Below are 23833 nucleotides of genomic sequence, written 5' to 3'. Positions count from 1 at the left end.
TCATATAGGAAATGTTAATATGTTAAACATCCTGAGATACTTTGGTGAAAGAAACCTTATTGATTTTGCTTCAACTACCTACAAGTATTCATAGACCCATCCTACTTTTTATTATTATTGATACAAAACTCTCACTAGTTTCATGGTACCTGTGTGGGGAAACTGCGCTTTAGGGTTTTGGAAATGAATAATTAATCCAGTAAATGGATATGTGTTTGGTGTTAATTGTTATAAAAGAATAATTAACCTCCAGACGTTAAAGATTCATAATTTACCAGGGAATTCAATGAGAGAATCTAGAAGAAAGCCATTTGTTAGTCTTTGTTTGTTTGTTTGTTTGTTTGCTTCTGTGCCAAATACCAGAGATAAACAACTCAAAGGATAGATTTATTTTGACTCACGTTTTCAGAGGTTTCAGTCTATGTTGGCTGACTGCAGTGGTTCGGGCCTAAGATGAGGCCGATCATCATGGCAGAAGAGTGGAGTGGAGGGAAACTGTTCTGCTTATGGAAGCCAAGAAGGGGTGGGGGAGGGAGGGAGAGAGAGAGAAAGAGAAAGAAACAGAGAGAGAGAAGCAGAGAGGTAGTTGGGACAAGATATAGTCCCCAGTTCCATGCCCCCAGTAACCTACTTCCATTGCTTATAGTTTCCACAACCTCCCGGTACATTCAAATCATTATCAAATGGATTAATCCACAGCCTTCCTGACCCAATCATTTTCTAAAAAATCCCATCTCTGAACATTGCTGCACTGGGGAACCAAGCCTTCAACACACATGACTTTGGGGGACTTTCTAGATCCAAACCATAACAAGGGGGAAGCTAAATGTTATGGATGACAAGAGGGTCAGTGTAGACATTTACTGATTTACTTTTCCCCATTTATTTATTTATTTGTGGTGCTGGGAATTGAATTCAGGGCCTTTTGCTGGGCTAGGTAAGTGTTCTGTCCCTGAGCTAAATCGCCAACCCCAACCTAGTATTTTAGACTTCTCAAATCACATGACTCAAGTGGATAATGGCTGCTCGATACCTGTATCAATTTCAGATTCACAGCTAAATTCCATATCCTTCCTTTTACTAGAGCTATTACTGTGTTTCGACCCCAAAATTTCAATCGATTTTTCATCCAGCCTGAAGAATGGAAAGGAGGAGTATGGCACCAAGACGATATCCTGTGTGCTGCCTTTTTACCTCCACAAACTCTTGCTACAGGTAAATTGAACCTTCACAGTTGGGTGGAGACAGTTGGGTTTGTGTTGGTTCACTTTAACAAAAACTTTTCTCAACTGAAAAATGAATAGATTTCCTAAAGAAATAGTGCTCGCCTTTAAACCACCTTTCAGTCCTTATTTCTAGGGCAATATATTCATGCTGATATCCATCAGTTCCTATGGTAGGGGCTCTCTGGCTTCTCATTCTGGCCACAGCATGATACTATGAGAGTTATTTAAACATTAAATCATAGTTTTCTCTGGCTAATACTCATATATTTATATTATAGTTTTAAACTACAAATTACCTGTGTAAGTGTTTATCATTGTGTTTGGCATACACATCGATCATTATTAACTTTAATTTTTATTGTCCATTTTCCAAGAGTAGCGTTATGATTGTTGAGTACAAATCACACCTTGGTGGTACTCAGATGTTTCACAATGGGAACATTTTAACCCCTTGGTATAATTAAGTTCAAAAAATATTCATTAAGATGTCCTCACGAAATGTCCAAATCCAAACTCTTAATACAGTTCCATTGGTATACTTTGATGTAATATATTAAAGGGTATGAAAAGTCTTATAAAAGCAATTTATAGAAACCAATTATACCTTTTGAGGTCCATATTTTCACAGCTTAAATTTTTTTTTTATAGAATCCAAAGTGTCATCAGGTAAGAGGAATGAAAACATGCCAGAGAAGAGTTGAAGTGTCATTCTATGAGATTTACTGATCTACATTTAAGGTTTCAGTATTTTTTTAGGACTTACCTGATTGTCTTCTGGTAGGGCTAACTCTGTAGTTGAAACCACTTTACAGCTTCTGGAAGACCTCACATTCAGGTAGGGTCACATCCTGAATTGTGATGGAGATAGTGAACTATACAGTTTGTGTGGTTGTTATTGTGAAAGTGTTGTAAAATACCATTGTATTGGTGAATAGATCATCTCTTCATTCATTCTCCTTCTGCTAGTTCTATGTGAAAATGCTCAGTCAAGCACCTCACAAATAGAACATCCAAACATTACGAGAAGACGGGTATGCTGTGGATATCTGATCTGAGTTAAACAGGCTGCTCTTTCCAGGACAGTGCAGAGTTTTGTGTGCATTTCTCTGGCCTCTCCAGATCCCAAGGAAGTCACTATCTGTATGTCCTACTTAAACTCAACCCTCCACTTAACATTGACACCCTGCCAAGGACTCTGTTAATCTCCTTGAGCCACTGAGCATGGTGATATGGGCATTGCTGCATTTTCCCTCCACAGAATAGGCTTGTCTGATTTAGCCTCACTTTGAGCTTTTTTCTGTTTCCTGTGAAGAGAAATAGTGAGTACTTTCTGCACGAAGAATTTTAGGTTTTCAAAATGCAATGTTTAATTAAAAAACATGGGAAGGGAGGAATGGAAAGAACACACACACACACACAAGGGTGTGGGGAACAGAAATCTAGGAGAACTTGATTCACTTGTTCTTAATAATAAAAAGTAAGATAATGATTAACACTTTTCAATTCTTACATTGTGCTCAGCACCATTCCATATTCTTTTCATTCTTCACAACAACCTGGTAAAAGAAATACAATTATTAACCCAGTTTTGTAGATGAGGAAATTATGGCATCAAATAGAGTTAAATATCATGTGCAAGGTTACACAACTAATAAGTTGCAGAACTTGAACTGAAACTTAAATTGTTTAAATGCAAAGCCCTTATTCTGAATATTTGATTACTCCAAAAGAAGGTAAGAGAAATTTTTATACACCTACTACATAGGTTATTCTGTGAGGATTTTAAATAAAAAGTTAGTAAAAAATAAGTTTTCTTTCATGTCTCCAAAAATATAGAGAGAATGCCTACTATGTGCCAGATTCTGTGTATGAGGCATCAATAATGTATTCTAATTATTATTGCATGAATTTTCTATCAAAAATTTTGACAACTTACATTCTTTATCATGGCTCATGTAGGGAGTTATGATGGAGAAATTGTTTTGTGGAACAATAGCACAGAAAATGCTCACCATGTACTTCACCCTGATTACCAGAAGTTGCTAAAATCACAATCAGGTGAGTGCAAATTTGAAACTAAAATGATGCAACCAAGTCAGACCATTTAGGACTAGTTGTTTATGCCTGTATCTAAAGCAGCTTACTGTTGAATTATAGATGATCAGCTATAAGCACAAAGGATTAGTGATAATGTTGTCTTGTCAAAGTGACTAAAAAGAACCTTGAGATTTACTTGGCTTAGCAAATTCTCCATGGCATGTTGTTTCTTCTCTTTATGCTACATCAGCATTTCTGTATTACTGACAGCAGGGAGCAGGTCTCTCATTTTTATCTAGCTCAGTCTTTGCCAATAAACCTTGCCAAATTGCCTTTGAGTGAACCTTGGGTACCCCTTGGTAGGAAAATGGGAACTGTGTTCACTTGATTGGCTGTTCAGACTCAATCTGGGGCTTCTATTAAATATTATACCACCTGGAAATCTTAAATTATTCCTCACTTTAGAAATCTGCGAGGAGCATTAGACAGGAGTATGTTGTACTTTATGGGAATTTAACAGAGCACATGAATATTTTAGACTTAAGCAAAATATCTTGACAATTACCTTTCACATTTTATTTGAATTTTGTTAAATACTAAAGGTTTTTCCTTAGACTAATTTATTTGGGCAATGAATATGTCATTCCTCATGACTGGGCCAGGTTCTGTTGTCTCAATTGGATAAGCTCACAGAGAATGAATTCAACCTGAGGAAAGCCCTGGTCATCAGATGCAGTTGTTTGGAAAAAGCTGAGGAAGTGATTTATGGAGAGTAAGAAAACCAATTTAAGAGGTTGAGGATTACTTGGCTGCAGACACAAAGCTCTGACCTGTTCAAGTACAAAGAACTTACCATAAGTGTTCCTCTGAGTCTTCCAGGGAAAGGGTGAGATATCATCTCTTCCTCTACATGGGCTTTCAAGAGAGCACTGACACCTACAGCAAACCAATTGTGGCTACCATTAACTACACAGTGAAATAAATAAGATAGGAAAAGAAATAATTCCATATTTCTAAAAGACATGGCTCTAGATTTCTGGCTTTGAAATTTTGAAGGTATCTCTGTAGAGATTTGTCGTAACTATGTGCAGACTAGTCATAGATTTGGAGATGAATCTTTCTAGTGTGGACTACAGATGGTATTAGCTGATAATGGAAGCAACATTAAGAATGTCCTCTCCAATGTTCTATTCAACATTGTCCTCAAAACTCTAGTCAGAGCAATTAGACAGACCAAGGAAATTAAAGGGATACGAATAGGAAAAGAAGAACTCAAACTATCCCTATTTGCTGATGGCATGATTATATATTTAGAGGAACCATAAAATTCCACCAGAAAACTTTTAGAACTCACAAGTGAATTCAGTAAAGTAGCAGGATATAAGATCAATGCTCATAAATCCAATGCATTTTTATACGTAAGTGATGAATCTTCAGAAAGAGAAGTTAGGAAAACTACCCCATTCACAATAGCATCGAAAAAAATAAAATACTTGGGAATCAATCTCACAAAAGAGGTGAAAGACCTCTACAATGAGGACTACAGAACACTAAAGAAAGAAATTAAAGAAAACCTTAGAAGATGGAAAGAGCTCCCATGTTCTTGGGTAGGCAGAATTAATATCGTCAAAGTGGCCATACTACCAAAAGCGCTATACAGATTCAATGCAATTCCAATTAAAATCCCAATGATGTACCTTGCAGAAATAGAGCAAGCTATTATGAAATTCATCTGGAAGAATAAAAAACCCAGAATAGCTAAAGCAATTCTCAGTAGAAAGAACAAAGTAGGGGGTATTGCAATACCATATCTTCAACTCTACTACAAAGCAATAGTAACAAAAACGGCATGGTATTGGTACCAAAATAGGTAGATCAATGGTACAGAATAGAGGACACAGACACAAACCCAAATAAATACAATTTTCTCATACTAGACAAAGTTGCCAAGAATATGCAATGGAGAAAAGATAGCCTCTTCAACAAATGGTGCTGGGAAAATTGGAAATCCATATGCAACAGAATGAAACTAAACCCTTATCTCTCACCCTGCACATAAATCAACTCACAATGGATCAAGGACCTTGAAATCAGACCAGAGACCCTGCATCTTATAGAAGAAAAAGTAGGTCCAAATCTTCAACTTGTTGACTTCGGAACAGACTTCCTTAACACGACTCCCATAGCACAAGAAATAAAAGCAAGAATCAACAACTGGGACAGATTCAAACTAAAAAGCTTTCTCTCAGCAAAGGAAACTATCAGTAATGTGAAGAGAGAGCCTACAGAGTGGGAGAAAATCTTTGCCACTCATACTTCAGATAGAGCACTAATTTCCAGAATATATAAAGAACTCAAAAAACTCTACACCAAGAATACAAATAACCCAGTCAACAAATGGGCTAAGGAAATGAACAGATACTTCACAGAAGAAGATATACAAGCAAACATATGAAAAAATATTCAACATCTCTAGTAATAAGAGAAATGTAAATCAAAACTACCCTAAGATTCCATGTCACCCCAATTAGAATGGCGATTATCAAGAATACAAGCAACAATAGGTATTGGAGAGGATGTGGGGAAAAAGGTACACTCATACATTGCTGGTGGGGCTGCAAATTAGTGCAGCCACTCTGGAAAGCAGTGTGGAGATCCCTTAGGAAACTTGGAATGGAACCACCATTTGACCCAGCTATCCCACTCCTTGGCCTATACCCAAAGGACTTAAAATCAACATACTACAGAGATACAGCCACAACAATGTTCATAGCTGCTCAAATTCACAATAGCCAGATTGTGGAACCAACCTAGATATCCCTCAATTGATGAATGGATAAAGAAACTGTGATTATATATATATATATATATATATATATATATATATACACACACACACACACACACATACATACATACCATGGAATATTACTCAGCCATAAAGAATAATAAAATTATGGCATTTGCAGGCAAATGGATGCAGTTGGATAATATCATGATAAGTGAGATAAGCCAATCTCAAAAAAAAACAAAGGATAAATGATCTCACTGATAAGCAGATGATGACACAAATAGGGAGTGGGAAGTGGGCAAGAATGGAGGAAGGAGGGACTCTATAGAGGGATAAGAGGGGTGGGAGGGATGGGAGGGAGAAAAAAAAAGAATGAATAGAAAACTATTAGCCTAGGTAAATGTATGATTACACAAATGGTATGCCTCTACTTCATGTACAAACAGAGAAAAAAATAAATAAATAAAAAAACGTCCTCTCCAAGGTAACTCACTAGCAAAAGCATTACTAAAAACACCCATGTATTTATTTATTTAAAATTTTTTTTTAATTGTAAATGGACCTTTATTTATTTATTTATTTATATGCAGTGCTAAGAATTGAAACCAGTGCCTCACACATGCTAGGCAAGCATTCTACCACTGAGCCACTACCCCAGCCCCAAAATTCTCATTTAAATATTTATAAATATCCATTATATTTCATGTTCACTACAATATTTACAAGATTATTGTTAATGATTAATAAACTGGAAATGTCATAGTAGTATTAGAAACACATTTGTCTTTAGTAAGTCAAAAATTTCTGAGATGGTAGCAGTGACTATGGTATGAAGTTCATATTAATTCATGTTAAGAGAGAACATGGTGTATGGAATATGCAAAACAAAAACAAAATCAAATGATCCTTCAAGTCGAGGAAGCTAATAGCATGAGACTTCAAGGATGTTGATTGTATGTCTGTTATGAGACGGTGACTGACATGGGCCTATTTTCATATGCACTAGTTTGAACAGCAGATGTTTCTCTTCATTAAGACACCTGACTTTGTCTTCATGACAGATAGAGAACCTCAAGATCTTCTCAGTGCTGAGAAGAGCCCCTCTTCCCACCACATGGCAGACCAGGCCAGCCTGGCAGCCTACACCTCAGAGATTGACACCGAGGGTAATAATGCTGTTATGAGGCTTTGCTTCCTTGAAGCAAGGAAAACCAATGCAACAGCAGGTAAAATATGTATTTATAGTTTGCCTGTAATTGTGAAGGGGAGCAATAAAAATATTCAATCTCTTTCTATTTAGGTCTTGTAGCATTTGATTCCATGTAGTTAACAAGTCATTCCTGGGTCATGGGCAGCCACAGGTCTCACAGAGGAGATGAGGGTTGAGGAGAATGGGTGCAGAAGCAGGAGCCAGACTAGAAGTGACTACGTATTTATTCAGTGATGTGTATATATGGATCAGAATGTGCAAAATTCTGACTGTTTGTTATGGGCTACAGTCAAAATTGGTGTCTCAGCCATGGTGTAGAGATATTTTAGCAGAGTAGGAGACACAGCTAAATATACCTGCCCCAAACATGTCAAAGTTTAGGTTCACATACAACAGAAGAGTAGAATCTGTGTCTGAAAACTGACAGTACAGGCACCTGACTGAGAGAACATAATGATGAACTTGGAGACTCGAGCAAAGACAAATTCTGAAATAACTGCTGATCCAAGGATGAGAACTCCGTTTCTCTCTCTCTCTCTCTCTCTCTCTCTCTCTCTCTCTCTCTCTCTCTCTCTCTCTCTCTCTCTCTCTCTCTCTCTTAATGTTCTGAATATCTTGGATAGTTGTATATACTTTCCAGAAGAAGTCAGAATCTTGATTTAATTTCTATTGAGGTGAATGCCAACGTTGGTGCTATCAGATGATTTTCTGTAGTTATTTGATATTATACAGGTGAAATACCCATTTGCCCTATTTTCTCTGTTTTCAATAGTTAGAGTAGTACAGTTTCAAAGAAGATTGCATCTTCCCAAATAAAAATCTTCTTTTGAGAATAATGCATATGTTTGAACTTTCATCTAAATATTAGGAATTATATTTATAAGTATATTTTCTTGAAATTAGAGATCTAGACTTACGAGTTATATGTTTGAAAAAAAGAGATAAGCATATCCACATCATGTTTCCTATATTTTCTTTCCCATATTTAATTTGCAAATGGGAAAACTGTATGATACTCATAGAAAACTTTTCATCATCAATGTTTTAGGAACATTGAGGAATATTTAAAACAGTCCTGGAACAGATTATAAAACTTTCTATTTTCTAGAACCCACTTATACTCACAATATGAACTATTATCCTAAAATTACTCTCATTTCCTCAACACTAATTCTTCTTAATGTTATCAGTATTCCCAAATTGTTTCCACTGAAGTGACTACATGCCATTATTTCTACCTTAAACAGATATGATTGTTAATCACCAGTACATTTGTGAAGGAAATTGGAAGTCATCTACAGATTTATCAGATAATAGGAACTTTGCCACACAAGAATAATTTAGGTAAAGTGCTTTCTGCAAAGCACATAAAAATGGAAAGTGAAAAGGTTATTTCTAGGTCTATTAACCAAAAAAGGGTTCCATAAGGACTAACAATAAATTCTTGATGAAAAATTTAAAAACAAGCTCAAAAACAGAATTCTAAGCCGGCTGCCAAACAAAGAACTTAATAGCTACGCTTTTATCACATAATACAGGCCTTTAACTCTGTGCACCAGGGTTTTTACTTCTTCATCTTATGCCCAATAAGTGATTAGGAAAGATAGTTTTATGTAATCAGAATATTATTATAATGTTGAAATTAATATCTTATAAGTTTATTTGAAGAAAGAAATGAATTCTAACTTTAAAAAATCCAATAGCATTAGAGTAACGAATAAAGGAAAGGAAACTACAAATAATGAAATATCTTATGTATCTTATCTCATTTACTACTTAATATGGTTTATTTCCATTCTGTATTTTAGAGCATCAAAGTGGAACTGGGAATTGTTCTCAGTCCTGTCTCCTTTCTAATGCCACATGCTTTAATGACACAGGGAAAGCCACTTGAGTAAGTTCTTTTCTGGTATTTGTGGTTTCAGTTTCCTAGTTAGGTTTTCCATTTCTTTTAAGGAGGAGCTAACCTGGTATCATGTGGTGGGTCTGGTTATGTCAGATTCTGGGATACATGTAAGAAACTTCTTCTGGCTGAATTTTTGGCCCATCGTGGAGCTAGATCCATTATTATGTCTATTGATAAGTTGAACCGATACCTTACCACAGGAGATCTTGATGGATGTTTGAAAATCTGGAATATAGAGGTAAATTGAAATTATTTTCCCATCATCTTCATTGTTTTTGATTGCCTCTTGTTGCAGATAACAAAAACTCTATAAAATTATATTCAGTCATATAGATTGGGTCTTGTCTGTTTCTTTTTTTTTAAATATTTTTTAGATGTTGATAGACCTTTATTTTATTCATCTATTTATATGTGGTGCTGAGACTCGAACCCAGTGCCTCACACATGCTAGGCAAGCACTCTACCACTGAACCACAACTCCAGCCCCTTGTCTGTTTCTTAAAGGAAGAAATACTTAGTTTTGAGTATTTTAAAGAAAGCATGTATTGAGCAGAGACTTCTTTTAAAAAAGCCAGCTTTTTCTCAGTTTGGAAACCTATTAATATTTAGTCAAGTCAAGTACCCAATTTAGGAATGCAATATTGTCAGCAATGTACTGCAGCATCGTTTAAATGTAATAATTAGGTTATACTTTATTCGAAATGAGATTATAAATGTAATTTAGAGTACTGGACCTTCAACTAATATTATTGCTATCATAAGTTAGTTTGATTTTTCTTTTTTTATCACTGATTACATGTTCAATTTTTGAATAATATTATAATATTATTTATATGTGACTAACTATACATAGCAAAGCTCCTTTCTATCAAATTACTGTCCATCTTTTTCTTTCCAATCTCTTCCCTCTCTTTTTTCTACTTCCCAATTCAATCAAATTAGTGTTTTTAATGTTAACACCATTTTTCTAACCTATTTTATCATGAACTCTCTTTTGCATTCGGATCATAGATGGTTATTATCAAATATACATTTTTCATTTTTTTTTTGTTTTATTTTTTTGTGCACCAGAGATTGAATTCAGGGATGCTCAACCACTAAGCCACATCCCCATCTCTATTTTTGTATTTTATTTAGATCCAGGGTCTCACTGAGTTGCTCAGTACCTTGCTTTTGCTGAGGCTGGCTTTGAACTCATGATCCTCTTGTCTCAGCCTCCTGAGCAGCTGGGATTACAGGCGTGTGCCATAGTGCCTGGTTTATTTTTCATTTTTGTATCAGGCTTTAGAACAAGTGCTGTGTCATTATGAGCTAATATTTGGATTTTTGAAATTCTGAAATTTGTTTTTGTTCAGGAGTACTGTCTTAATTCCAGTAAGAACAAAATCACACAGCCTCCAACTCTGATAAGATCATTCCGACCTCATGAGGACCAGATAACTTCCTTGGAGGTGTGTGAGCGAGGTGGCCATTTACTGATTATCTCCTCCTCTGTAGACTGCAGCATTTGTGTGACTGGAATCTGCGATGCTCCTATTTGGATCTTTGGTCAGGTAGAAATATTGTTCCGTCCTTATTCCAGTATGTACTTGACCTTTAGTATGAACTTGGGCTGATTTCCACTTGAATCTTGCCAGCTGTTCAATGTGCATCAGTCATGAAAGAACTGACCTAACTAACATTTCTGAAGCTCTAGTTCCAGGCATCTCTTATCCTGTCTACCGTTAGCCACAATAGTTCTATCGAGTGGAGGAGACACCAGAGACATGAAAGACATTTGTTCAGTGTGGCTCAAAATATTTTAGAATTTTTGAGAAATTTTTCTCTTCTAAAATAAATAAATTCAAGTTCAAAATTTAGTAAGAATATAATAAATATGGATAAAATTAACATATTATCATTAGAAAGGTGACTCTGGCTATCAAATAACAACAAGGGTAATAATCAAATATAGAACATTCTGGAGAAAGACAAATTTCCTGGTTTACTTTTTCTAAATATAATAGTTAATATTTGCTGGATGTTCTGTGTGTACTCAGAAGAATCTAGGATTTTTACATGAATTATCTCATTTAAGGTTCACAATGGTCCACTCCATGAGGGTGGAGGTTTCATTATTTCCATTTTATGGCTAACAAAACAGGCACAGAGAGTTTGAGTGAATTCTCAGCCCAGAAAAGCTCATAATGGCAGACTTTGGCCTTTTACCTTTGCTGGTTTACTTCAGAGCTCATGCTTTAAACCCTTTCCTCCTCTGAAATTAAGCTCTCACTAGTTCCTGACTAAAATAAAATGGAAGTGGGAGGGCATGAGAGAAAGGGAATATTCATTGTTTCACATTTTCTGTTCTTGTTTTCATTTTGCTTTCATGGGGACTCTGCTTCTCTTCCCTTTGTGCTATGGAAACATAATATATCTGACTGGTTTTAACCAGTACTGTTCAAAATGGTGGAGTGAGTTTAAGCTGAAACCTGGTTCTGTTTGGCCTGCACATTTGGTTCTTTTCGGTAGTCTCATGAGCCACTCTCATGCTGTGACAGTACTTGATTCTCTTAGTGTTGGAGGACAAGCTTTATTGTTTTTGTATTGGTCAAGTCAGTTTGCTAATGTCAACCGGTGCTGACAGAATTCTGTGCAACCCTTTAGGACACAGAACATTATGGTAAATAATAGAAAATAGTCTAGGGAGGTGGACCTGTGTCTGACTGAGCAGTGTGGGAGTCTCCATGTAACACTTGGGAGCTGTATCAGTGTCTTCTACTCTATAAATAAGGCAAGTGCTAGACTTTTCTCAATCAGGAAAAACAGCAGCTGAGTGGAAGCTCAAAAGGGTGTGTGGGTAGGTGTGTGGTGGATGAGATGAGTGGGACATGACTGTTAATCTGCGTAGGAGAGAAGTTGAAAGCCTGCTTCTGGCAATTGGAGAAGTCCATGCCATGCTGATGTTGGCAGACAGCCACGAGGGCTGTGGAAAGATGAGGGGGAGTCTGGATGACAGGTCAAGAAATAAAGTGTTACCAACTGGGTGAGGTCTGAAGTATCCGTCCCTTTTAGATGAGTTAGAACAAAGAATAAGACCATGCCTAGGTATGGGTAACATTCAAACTGTGCCTACCAAATGCAATCTGTTCCTGAATTTCTTAATTATAATTAAGAAATGTGTCCTAGTAAAACTATTCATTTTTATGTCATTGACATTTCATAACAGGGATGAGGATGGTTTATCCATGATATTCATTTATCCCAGGAAACTGGAATTGTGGGACAAAAATAAATTAGATGAGTGCAATTCTTTAGTGCCCTGCCTTAAGTACTAAATGCCATTGTGCAGCTCTGATCATATACTGCTAACTCCTCATCAGATCATTAGGTTGTTTTTTTTTTTTAATTTGAAGAACTTCATTCCCCAGAATGCTTTTATGAAAATAGTGCCTTTCTCCCCTTCTGTTTAAGACAGAGAAGAACCACCAGAGATGGATCCATTTTAGAAACACAAGGCTGACAAAGTTGAGGACTCTGGGCTTTCTTGTACCTTCTGCTTGAGCCTTTTAATTTTAGTTTTAAGAAGCATTGACTTTTGTCAAACTGCCTTGAATATGGGTGCTGCTAGTTTCAAGGGGTATGAGAAAGAGGAGAGGTGAGAAGAAAGAGAAGGGGAGGATACAGGAGAAAAGAGAAAGAAGGGAGGAGAGGGACAAAGGAGGGAAGGAGAAGAAAAGGAGGGGAGAGGAGGGCATGAATGAACAGGGGCTGGAAAAGAGTAAAAGCAACTAAGTCCAGCTCATGACAAATAAGAATAAGAAGAGAAATTCTTTACAGAAAGAAAAGACTATTATGGAAGTCAAACCCAAGTACATGGGTAAGAAGAAGGGACCCAGTGAGTAAAGTATAATAGGGTCAGAATAACTCTTCCTGAACAAATTTGATCTGTACAGTGCAGTGACTCTTGCCCACACTTGAATGCAGCATTTGTCTTTCAGTTGAATTAATATTGGTCTAGTAGTTAGAAAACAGGAGAAGCAGTCATGTATTTTGATTTCTTTGATTTGACTTAGCTTCCCAATCACATGCAATCTGATTAAAGTATTTAAAATGTATTCCAATGTGATTTCATATATTTCAGAAAAAAAGATTTAAAAAATAACATTGAATTGCTTTTATAACATAGCTATTGATCTTTGGCTAGTTTTCAAGTGAGATTTTTAAAAGTAAGTGCTGTGGTATGGCTATTTCTAGAGCTGAAGAAACAGGGTGACGATGATTTATCCTTGAATACACATTTATCCCAGGAAGCTGGCAGATGATTATGGGATAAGAAGTAATTAGATGATGCCAGCAATTCTTTAGTGCCCTTCCTTCAGCACTAACTGCCGTTGTGCTGGGCAGAGTTTATCTGGTAACTCTCCTCATCAGATTGATTTTATGGCCAGGGACTTTGGTTGTGCCTGCTCACTTAGTGTTTGCAATTTGAATTAAACATTAAGTGATTTCTTGTAAAGATAAAGATCTCTTCTCTTGAGCAAGAGCATATGTCACTCCCTGAGAGTTATTATGACCCCTGAATTAGTCTGCTTTCTGTTATTAAAATGACATATCTGAAGTTAGGTAATTTTCAAAGAAGAGTGGTTTATTAAGCTCACTGTTTTGGAGGTTGACAGTTAAAACAGCATGGTTTTGACAAGGGTCCTGGCTTCATAACTTCATGTAAGATGGCATCAGAGTAGTGGAGCCACTGTGAGACAAAGGGATCACATGGTGGGTGGGGTAGGGAGCCAGAGAGCTGGGAAAGCCAGCTGAAAAGACAGTAAGGAATTGTAGGCTTACTTTGCAAGACAAGAATTTGCCACAAGAATTCGTCTCTTCCAAAGGCATGCCACCAACAATAAAGACCTCCCACTAGACTCTTTCTTAAAGGTTCAACACTCTATCTCAATATCACCACGCTAGGGCCCAAACTGCTACCACATGAACTCTTGGAGTACGCAGTGCGACTATTTCCACATTATCACAGCCTCTTTTACATGGGACACACTTTGAAATTCAGTGTAGTTCCTACTCTTCCTTATTGCTTGTAAAGGCTTCTGTCAAATTTAATTTGCTATTTATTTTTTAAATATTTTTGATTGTAGATAGACACAATATCTTTTATTTTAGTTTTTTACATGGTGCCGAGAATTGAACCCAGTGCCTCACACATGCTAGGTGAGTGCTTTACCACAGAGCCACAACTCCAGCCCATTAATTTGCTATTTATTATCCACTTATTATATGAAGATTGATTCACACATTTGACATTATCTTCCTGGCCCTTATAGGCATTTTACTTTACAAATGCTTGAGAAAAACTGATCAGTTTGAAAACTGGTCAAATATGCCCAGTGCTTTTCTTCTAGCACACAGATAGTGTTCGATGGTACATTCCTGTGTATACGATGTGAATTGATACAAGATAATGAAATTGGTCTTATATTTAAAATATAAAATAGATTTTCAGTGTGAAACTTTTGCTAGATGGGTGCATATTAAGAATTGTAGGCATATACATACATGAGATAATAATGTCTGTTTCACTCTACTATCTTTCCTACCCTCAACCCCCTTCCCCGCCCCTCACTCCCCTCTACCCTCCTTATTGTGTGTTAGCTTCTGCATATCAGAGAAAACATTCAGCCTTTGCTTTTTAGGGTTTGGTTTTTTTCACTTAGCATGATATTCTTCAACTGCATCCATTTACCAGCAAATGCCATAATTTTGTTCTTTTTTAAAACTGAGTAATATTTCATCATGTGTATATATATATATATATATATACATATATATGTACCACATTTTTATCTACTGTCATGTACAACTAATTACAACAAATAAAATTTAAAAAATAAATGAATAAAATGCAGATTTAAAAAAAAAAGAAAAAAGATTGTAGGCAAAATCTGATATGTGAAAACTATTATGTAATACATTTTTTTCTGGGAAAAAATTAATACTTTTAGAGACTTTTTAGGAAGTAGTATGTAAAGAAAGTACTTGTGGGAAAAATTAATTCTAATTCTGGCAATTTTTCAATTAAAGTTTTATTTTAGTTCTTAATAAATATACAGTTTGCTATTTAAGGTTGTAAAGTGAAAGTGTCTATAATTTTTTTTGTTTATTATTGACTTTTCGGCAAATTTCTGTTTCCTTGTTATAATGTATGTCATCTTCTGCCTTTATTAACATAACATGTTTCAACTCCTCCTAAGATTGTAAGCTCCTGTAGATGGGAGTCATGTCAAAGTCATTTTCTATTTGTTTGTGTTCCCAGTACATCAATTAGTAACCTCATACATAGTAAATACATAAAAATATTAGATGAAAATATATTTTATAAAAATAAAATAGACTTTTTTTTTTTTTTTTTTTTTTTTTTTTAGGCAAAGCATTGGCATGTTGACAACTGTCTTTCTCTTCCTAAAAGAGATACTGATTTAATGGAAAGTGAAACTCAAGAAGAAGGTATGAGAGCAAAATCTTTGTTTCATAAAGAGGAATCATGTTTAGATCCAACAAAATATTCTCTACTTAACAAGAAAAACAAAGATGACTCAACATACAAGTAAGCAATTTTAAGCATTACCCAGATGTCAACTAGAATGGAGAACAGAAAAGATAAAGTTGGTCCAAACTTCCTTCTGTGCTTCTGTGGCTGTCCAATGACCACCTCCACCTCCAGATTTCTCTAAAATTTGGGGGCTTAGTATGTGGGAGTGCACTCTTGATTTGTATTCAGTGTCTTCTAGTCTTTTATTTTTATAGTCTTTTATTTTTATCCATCATCATCTTAATTGTGGAAATTAGCCCCTTTCCTCAAAAAAAAAAAAAAAAAAAAAAAAAAATCTACCTGCATTTCTAACACACATTCTCTCTCTCTCTCTCTCTCTCTCTCTCTCTCTCTCTCTCTCTCTCAACAGTCTATCTGTTGTCTCAGAACATCATATCTTACTCCTGGTTTTGGTAAAGTGCACAGGGGTTTGTATAAAAGAAGTTCTAAGAGTTTAACTGAATGTTAGACGTCTCCCTCTTTAAAGCTTCTAGCCTTTCTACCTTGCTCAGACTTTTCTCCTCTTCACATTGCTGTGCAAGTTTCCATTCTTACCTACCATTCGCTCCCTAATGCCAGGCAATTTCAGTATCATTTTTTGTTTCCTAGATTCTCATTAACCCATGCTCTCATAATTTCACATTCAATACTAAACAATGGATTCATTTTGAGAGGATATTTTATTTATTCTATTTTCTTCTAAACAATTGGAATTTCTACCATATGTTTATATTGCATATTTAATTTTTTTAGGTTTATAGAAAAATGTCACAGAAAGGAAAAAATTTTAGAAATAACCCTCCTGCCACCACACACACACACACATAATGTCTTGTACTAGAATGGTACATTTGTTACACTTGGCAAATAAATACTGATATTGCACTTTAAAATCCATGGTTTACACTAGGGCTCACTGTTTATTTTGTACAGTTCTACTGACTTTCACAAAAACATAATGTCAATATACCCACCATAACAGTATCAGAGCAGAAAATTTTTGCTGCTCTAAAAATGTTTCATGTTACACTTACCCATCCCTCCTCACATCCTCCGATCATTGATAATTTATTATCTTCTTTACCTATTTCAGAATTCATATAATTGGAGTCATATAGTATGTAGCATTTTTAGGTTAACTTCTTTCACTTAGTAATATGCATTTAAAGTTTCTAACTCAATACAATAACTCATTTCCTTTTTATCACTGAATAAAATTTAATCATATGGATGTATCACAATTTGTTTATTGATTCACCATTGACAGGCATCTTGATTGCTTCTACACTTTGGCAATTATGTGTAATATGATTATTAATAATCAGTTTACAGTATTTATGGGTACTTCTGGGCTCTCTTCTATTACATTAATCTCTCTGTTCTTTCAAGATACTACAGTCTTGATTGCTGTAGCTTTATAGTAAGTGAAGTGGTATTTTTTAATCCTTCTACTTTTCCCTTCTTCAATATTCTGTTGGATATTCTGGTCTTTTATGTGTTAAAATAAAATTTAGTCAATTTGTTGATAACCCAAAGTAATTCTCTAGAATTATGATTAAGATTATGTTGAATCTATAAATCAGATGGGAAAAAATGGCAATATTAAATCTTTCTTCTCATGAATATCTCTACATTTTTGCAGGTGTTCTTTGATTTTATTCATTAAAGTTTTGTATTTTTTCTAACATAGATGCTATTGTATGTATTTTGTATGTATTATAACTGAATATTTCAGTTTTGGTGCTAATACGAATGATCTATTTTAAATGTCAAATTTTAATTGTTTATTGCTAGTATTTAAGAAAGAAATTGATTTTGGGGTGGAGTATATTAACTCTGTTTCCTAAATACTTGCTAGATTATGAGTTCCAAAAGTTTTTTTTGTTGACTCTTTGGGATTTCCTATGTAGACAATTATGCCAGTTTCAAGCAAAGATAGTTTTATTTCTTTTTTCCAACATGTATAACTCTTATTTCCTTTTTTTATTTTATTGCATTAGTTAGGACTTCCAATATGATTTTGAGTCAGCATGGTGAAAAGGAACTTTCTTTTTTTTTTACTTGGTCTTAGTCTTAGCGGGAAACCATATAGTTTATCATTATTAAATGTGATAGCTGAATGTCTTTTATACATGTTCTTTATCAAGTTGAGGAAGTTTCCTTCTTTTCTGTTTTCTGATAGTTATTATCATGAATGGGTATAGGATTCTAACAAATGTTTTTTCTGTACCTGTCAATCTGATTTTATGATTTTTCTTCAGAAGTCTTTACTATGAGTGATTATATCAATTGATTTTCAAATGGAGAACCAGCTTTGTATACCTGAATAAATTCCTCTTGGATATGGTAGATAATTATTTTTATACATTGCTAGAGTTTATTGCTAATATTGCCTTGAAGATTTTTATAATTATGTTCATGAGAAAGAATGGTCTATAGTATTTCTTTTTTTGGGGGTGGTACATACCTGGGATTTAACTCAGGGACACTTGACCACTGAGTCACACCCCAGCCCTATTTTATATTTTATTTAGAGACAGGGTTTCACTGAGTTACTTAGTGCCTCACTTTTGCTGAGGCTGGCTTCGAACTCGTAATCCTCCTGTCTCAGCCTCTTGAGTTGCTGGGATTACAGGTGTGAGCCACTGTGCCTGGCTGTAGCATTTATTGAATTATCTTTGTCTGATTTTGGCAGGAGAGTGATGCTGACTTCATGGAATTAGTTACAAAATGTTTCATTTTCTGGAATACATTGTATAGAATTGGTATCATTCTTCCTTAAATACTTTGTAGAATTTGCCGAGTCTAATGCTTTCTGCTTTGAAAGGTTATTAAGTATTAATTCAGTAAAGAATTATTAAATGTTTACAAAAAGGAACATCCCCTAATATACATGTGCATTTACAAAACAGGATTCTGGTAAGGATATATATTTGCACCTACGATGTAAAGACAAAAAAATATTTTTGGTACATTCGATTCATTACTTATTCCAAATAAGAAAAGAAATAGGACTTACTCAGAACTGACAAGAAGATAGTCCTTCTATCAGATTCTCACCAAATTTCAATTCAATGCTACTGACAGTTTTTTAATCTTGAACACCATAGCAAAACTGTCTTTTCTTCTTTCCTGTTGCTCACTGGTCACAGTTTCCCATTCACTGAGGATATGAAAGGAGGATGAAAGAGCAGGAGAATGCTGGCATTGCTGCTCTCCTGGCTTGGCAGATGGACAAAGCTGACTCTCCCCTTTACTCCCCACCCAAGGATGTAGCTGAGTGTTCTTTGATGGTCCCACTCAGGACCTCTGTATTGCACATTTTCAAACAAATGCATTCTTTGGTTCTTCTGTGTGCACCACAGTTTATTTTTTAGTTTTTAATTTTTTATTTTAGCCCCCTCATCCTTCCCTTCTTGCACAGTTCCTACTTGGCTCCTAGGAAACCCATACCTCCTCGCTATGCCAACTGTTCCACCTGCTATATCCCTTCCTTACCGAATAGGGCCACGACTTTTTACCTGTAGACTTCTGTAGGTTTGAATGAGAAACCAATCCATCATGTCTCTCTGTTGATTATCCCAGAGGCTGTACACCAAGTTCTTTGACTGGTCAACATGAATAGAGGCTAGAAATAAGGGGTGGGGGAAGCTTCCCTCTCTCATGGGAGTGACCTCAGCACACACCTGCAACTCTCTCTGACACAATCCTCCCTGTTAACGGCTAATGTGTGTCTCTTGTATCCCAGGGTGCTCATAGCCTAAGCATCACAAGTCAGTTTTGGAACTTTCTCCTTGGCAAAATGGGCCTATACAAGGAATCTAGCACCTCACCTTGGAACATGGGAATGTTTTACTTCCTAATTAATAATTCTGCTCTCAGAAATTTTAGAATTATGCTGACAGCTAAATAGAGGAGAAAAAAAAATCTTCTTTAAACATCCTCTTATACTAAATTACACTTTGGTATTTGTTCTTCCATTTCCTTGAATTGTGGCTTGCTGAAATGTCAAGTGGCATTTTATTTTCAGGCAGAAGGATATTTCCAATTTAGAAATATAGCATAAGAAAACCTGTACAAGCAGAGAGTGTTTGAGAACGGAAAGATAAAATGCCCCTACCCACACACCCAAATAAATTATGCAGATAAGGAAATAAAGTCACCCCAGGGCAACAGATCACTATTTCTCCTCATATCACACTCCTGAAAGAGTGAAGGCAAGTGTTACAGATTCCTGCTTAAGAGTATTTCAGTCAATATGCTTATTTCCCATTCCCTTAGTTGTGCTTTTAAAAATTTTTATCTGTCTTTCCTTAGATTTGAAAATTGTAATTTGAAATGTTTTACTACTTTCTCAATTTCTATCTCATTTTATTTCACTACCTATTCATCCTTCGAACTTTGTTTTATGAAAATTAGTGTTGATATGTTTTTCAATGCATAGATTACTTTTGAAACTCGAGCTTTGTTCTCTGATACAATTAATGGGCATACAGAAGAGCAATCTTCTCACACAGGTGGTGTTTCTGTAGGCTGTGGGAGGTTCTCAGGAGGGGGCAGAGATGATGCAAAATCTTCTCTGTTGTACAGTATTTTCTTTTTCAAAGGACAAAATAATATATCAAAACTGGTATTTAAAAATGCCAGTTTTTATCTAATTCAAATGAAGGAATTGAAATGAGAGAGTACAGAATAATGTCCTTTAGAAATTACCAAACTAATTGAAATAAAATGGTTAAAAATGTGTCTTTAGAATTGAATTGTCAGGTGCCTCTCTCACTTCTCCCAGGAATGTGAGCAGGAATCCTATGTAGAAAACACAAGTCCAATGGAATTGTCAGCTAAAACATGTCCTTTGAGTTTTCTGTCCAACACTGAAGAGATTATCAACAAATTTTCTTTCTGAGAAAATGTTTTCTGAAGAATATGCCCCTTTACCTAGTCAGATTAATAACTTCAAGGAGGATATTACATCAGTTATTGTCCATAAGTAAAAATTTGAAGGAAAAACAAATATGTGTAGAAGTTTAGAGAGACAAAACAGGAAAAAGTATACTTGACTAGAGGAAGGGAGAAAACACTAAGAAATATGGAGAAGGAAAAAGAAAAAGACTATAGAAAATGAAAGAATCATCAAACATGTAGGAAAAATTAAATAATTTAAAGTTCTATTCTCATTTTACTGCCTAAGATAAAATGGTGTATATTATCTTCTTGCTTGTTCACAAATACTTTGTTTCCATATCACTTACATATTTTATAATATTATATGTGAGAAGAAGGTAGGTGATCAAGAGAGTTCTTCCATTTAAGTCCTGGGGAGATGAAAATGAATATAGAGTTTAAAAGTCCAAAAGGAAGTCCTAATGCTAATTTAATAGCTGATACAGAGATACAGATTTCCTCCTTCCTTAAATTCTAAAAAAATCATATTCTGATTAAAAAAGATGATATATATACACAATGGAATATTATTCAGCCATAAAGAAGAATAGTATTATGGCATTTGCAGATAAATGTATGGAATTGGAGAATATCATGCTAAGTGAAATAAGCCAAGACCAAAAAAACCAAAGGCTGAATGTTTTCCCTGATAAGTGGATGATGATATATAATGGGGGTGGAGGAGTCTGGGGTAAGAGAAGAATGGAGGAACTTTATATTATGTAGAGGGAAATGAGAGAGGGGAGGGTGTGGGGGTATGAAAGATGGTGCAGTGAGACAGACATCATTACCCTATGCATATGTATGATTACACGAGCAGTGTGAATCTACATTGTGTAAAACCATAGAAATGAAAAGTTGTACCCCATTTGTGTACAAATGAGTTAATTATTGGAAGTGGAATTGTTGAGTCACAAGGTTTAGAGGTCTTTGCAACATTCACTAAAACCCACTGTTAGGAAATGTGGGATCTCCCACAGGTCTTATATGAAACTACTGCTTTTTTGGCTTGGAACTGAGATTGGATGCTACTATCATCTTAAAACTATGAGGGAGATATCATTGTTTTCTTTCTGGGAAAATTTGAAATTACTAGCAAGCAAGAAGAAAAAGATGAAATCAGTGTAGCAAAGCCATTATTAACATTTAGGCATGTCACTTTCCAGACTTCGTTCCAAGCATATTTATGAAAATAAAAAAGTTTAACATTATAAAAATGGAGACTTAGTATAGTTTATAGTGTGTTTTGTCATTCAAAAAATACAGTGAACATACTTCTGTATTAATTTATATGCATATCTATGATACCAATATTCATAATGACTCTAGGAATTTTTTTGTGTAGCTTTCTTGTTGTTGCTTGTGGTGTTTGGAATAAACCCAGGGCTTTGAACATACTAGGTAAATACTGTACTGTTGAACTGTATCCTCTGTGCTTATCATTTAGCTTTTCAAATATGACCACTGTTTATACATTTTAACTGGGAAAAACATTTAAGTTCCTTCATGTGCCTGTGTTGGAGTGCCAATGGAATTCATCATTAGAGTTAATTCTTGGAAGTGGAATTGTTGAGTCACAAGGTTTAGAGGTCTTTGCAACATTCACTAAAACCCACTGTTAGGAAATGTGGGATCTCCCACAGGTCTTATATGAAACTACTGCTTTTTTGGCTTGGAACTGAGATTGGATGCTACTATCATCTTAAAACTATGAGGGAGATATCATTGTTTTAAATTGGATTCTTTGTTTGCAAAGTAAACATTATTTTTCATGTTTATTAACTTTAATAATTTAATGATGACACTGAAAGAGATATTAGAAGTATACCAGGCTAACCCTTGTGGCATCTTTAAGAAGCACAGCCCAGTCTCTTTTTGAGTAATTTCTATGTGATTTATTCACTCACTGTCTTACACTCTTTATTACAGAATGATTCTAATGTTGTCAGACCTACCCTGTCACAGAACTCTCAGTCACTGATCTTCATTCTTATTCTAGGTCAACAAGGATCAATTCTATTTCCCCTTCATTATCTGACACATTTTCCCTTGTCTACTGTTAACAAAATCACTTAACAGGAATAAATTCATTATTAGAAACCAGGATAAAGAATCAGATGAGAAATTAAACAAATTTCTGAGTAAGTTTACACGTGACAGATTAAGGCACTTTTAAAATTAAGGTGTTTTAGCCAGGTTAAATTATAGTGTTCTAAATTCCTTCCTATTGTTAGAAGGGAACTGACACTTGTATGCTATTGATTACCTAATGATTCTGCCAATATATTTTGTGAGAAAAATTAAATTAGAAAATGGATGGACAACTTGAAGAAAAAATTCACAACGTTCAAATCCCATTTCAAAATAGGCATTATGTGAACAAAACGCCTAGGGGATTTACTGTCTGCTTTTGCTAACAATCTATGGCAATAATTATCCTATGCTCAGGTATGACAAGTGAAAACAAATAAAAGTCTACTTAATTTTGAAATTTAAGGCTAAAAATCAAGGTAGGTGCAGAAAGTTATTATTTTGTAGAGCGTCTTATCTTCTTCCTTTTTGACTTATCATAACGGCAGCTTGTAGGGGTCAGTTGGGATGCCCTGCTTTGAGTGAAAAGTATTACCTTATTCTGTCTGAGAGTAATAGTAGCCAGTACCTATAGAGCTCAGACCCTATTCCAGGCACTGTTCTAAGGCCTTTCTATGTTTAAGTCATTTAATTCTCACTCTACTCGTAGGGGATTGCTGTTATTATAATCCCCATTTCACAGCTGAGCAAACCACAGCAGAGAGAAGCTATGTGGTTCTCTCAGAACCAAATTGACTAGCAAGAGGTAGACCAGAAATCCAAACACAGACACTCTGGCTTTATTCAGTCTCTGCCACCACTTTGTGCTACTGTCCAACAAGCATCATATAAAAAAAAACAAAAACAAAAACAAAAAAACCTTAAAAATTGGTGGTCTCCCAGTCACGGCTGTTTTGCCAAGTGGTGGCTATGTGAAAGTCACTGTTCGAGGCCCTTTGGTTTTCCTCTTGTGTCTAGTCTACTGTCTACTGCAGCGAGTGTCACTGCCGTCACCTTCCTTCTGCAGCCAGAGCTGAGAGGAGTGAGGTCAGCTACTTTCTTTCTCACA

At 35.4% G+C, this 23833-nt stretch overlaps 1 protein-coding gene across 2 annotated transcripts in view; it reads left to right on the top strand.

Moving 5' to 3' along the window:
• The window catches only part of Wdr49 (WD repeat domain 49), a 135058-nt gene that overhangs the window by 82211 nt on the left and 29014 nt on the right, over nucleotides 1-23833 (top strand). The window contains exons 11-17 of one of the 2 annotated variants that reach the window (XM_047564786.1): nucleotides 1085-1215; nucleotides 1875-1892; nucleotides 3186-3284; nucleotides 7116-7280; nucleotides 9221-9408; nucleotides 10526-10723; nucleotides 15584-15765. In XM_047564786.1, the coding sequence (XP_047420742.1) occupies nucleotides 1085-1215; nucleotides 1875-1892; nucleotides 3186-3284; nucleotides 7116-7280; nucleotides 9221-9408; nucleotides 10526-10723; nucleotides 15584-15765 (981 nt within the window). The remainder of the gene's footprint in view (nucleotides 1-1084; nucleotides 1216-1874; nucleotides 1893-3185; nucleotides 3285-7115; nucleotides 7281-9220; nucleotides 9409-10525; nucleotides 10724-15583; nucleotides 15766-23833) is intronic. The other variant, XM_047564787.1, reaches the window with a different exon arrangement.

The sequence above is a fragment of the Sciurus carolinensis genome, chromosome 9 (assembly GCF_902686445.1).
Source record: "Sciurus carolinensis chromosome 9, mSciCar1.2, whole genome shotgun sequence".
Classification (NCBI taxonomy): domain Eukaryota; kingdom Metazoa; phylum Chordata; class Mammalia; order Rodentia; family Sciuridae; genus Sciurus; species Sciurus carolinensis.
The sequence above is the reverse complement of the archived record's forward strand: the minus strand, read 5'-3'. Positions and strand labels throughout refer to the sequence as shown.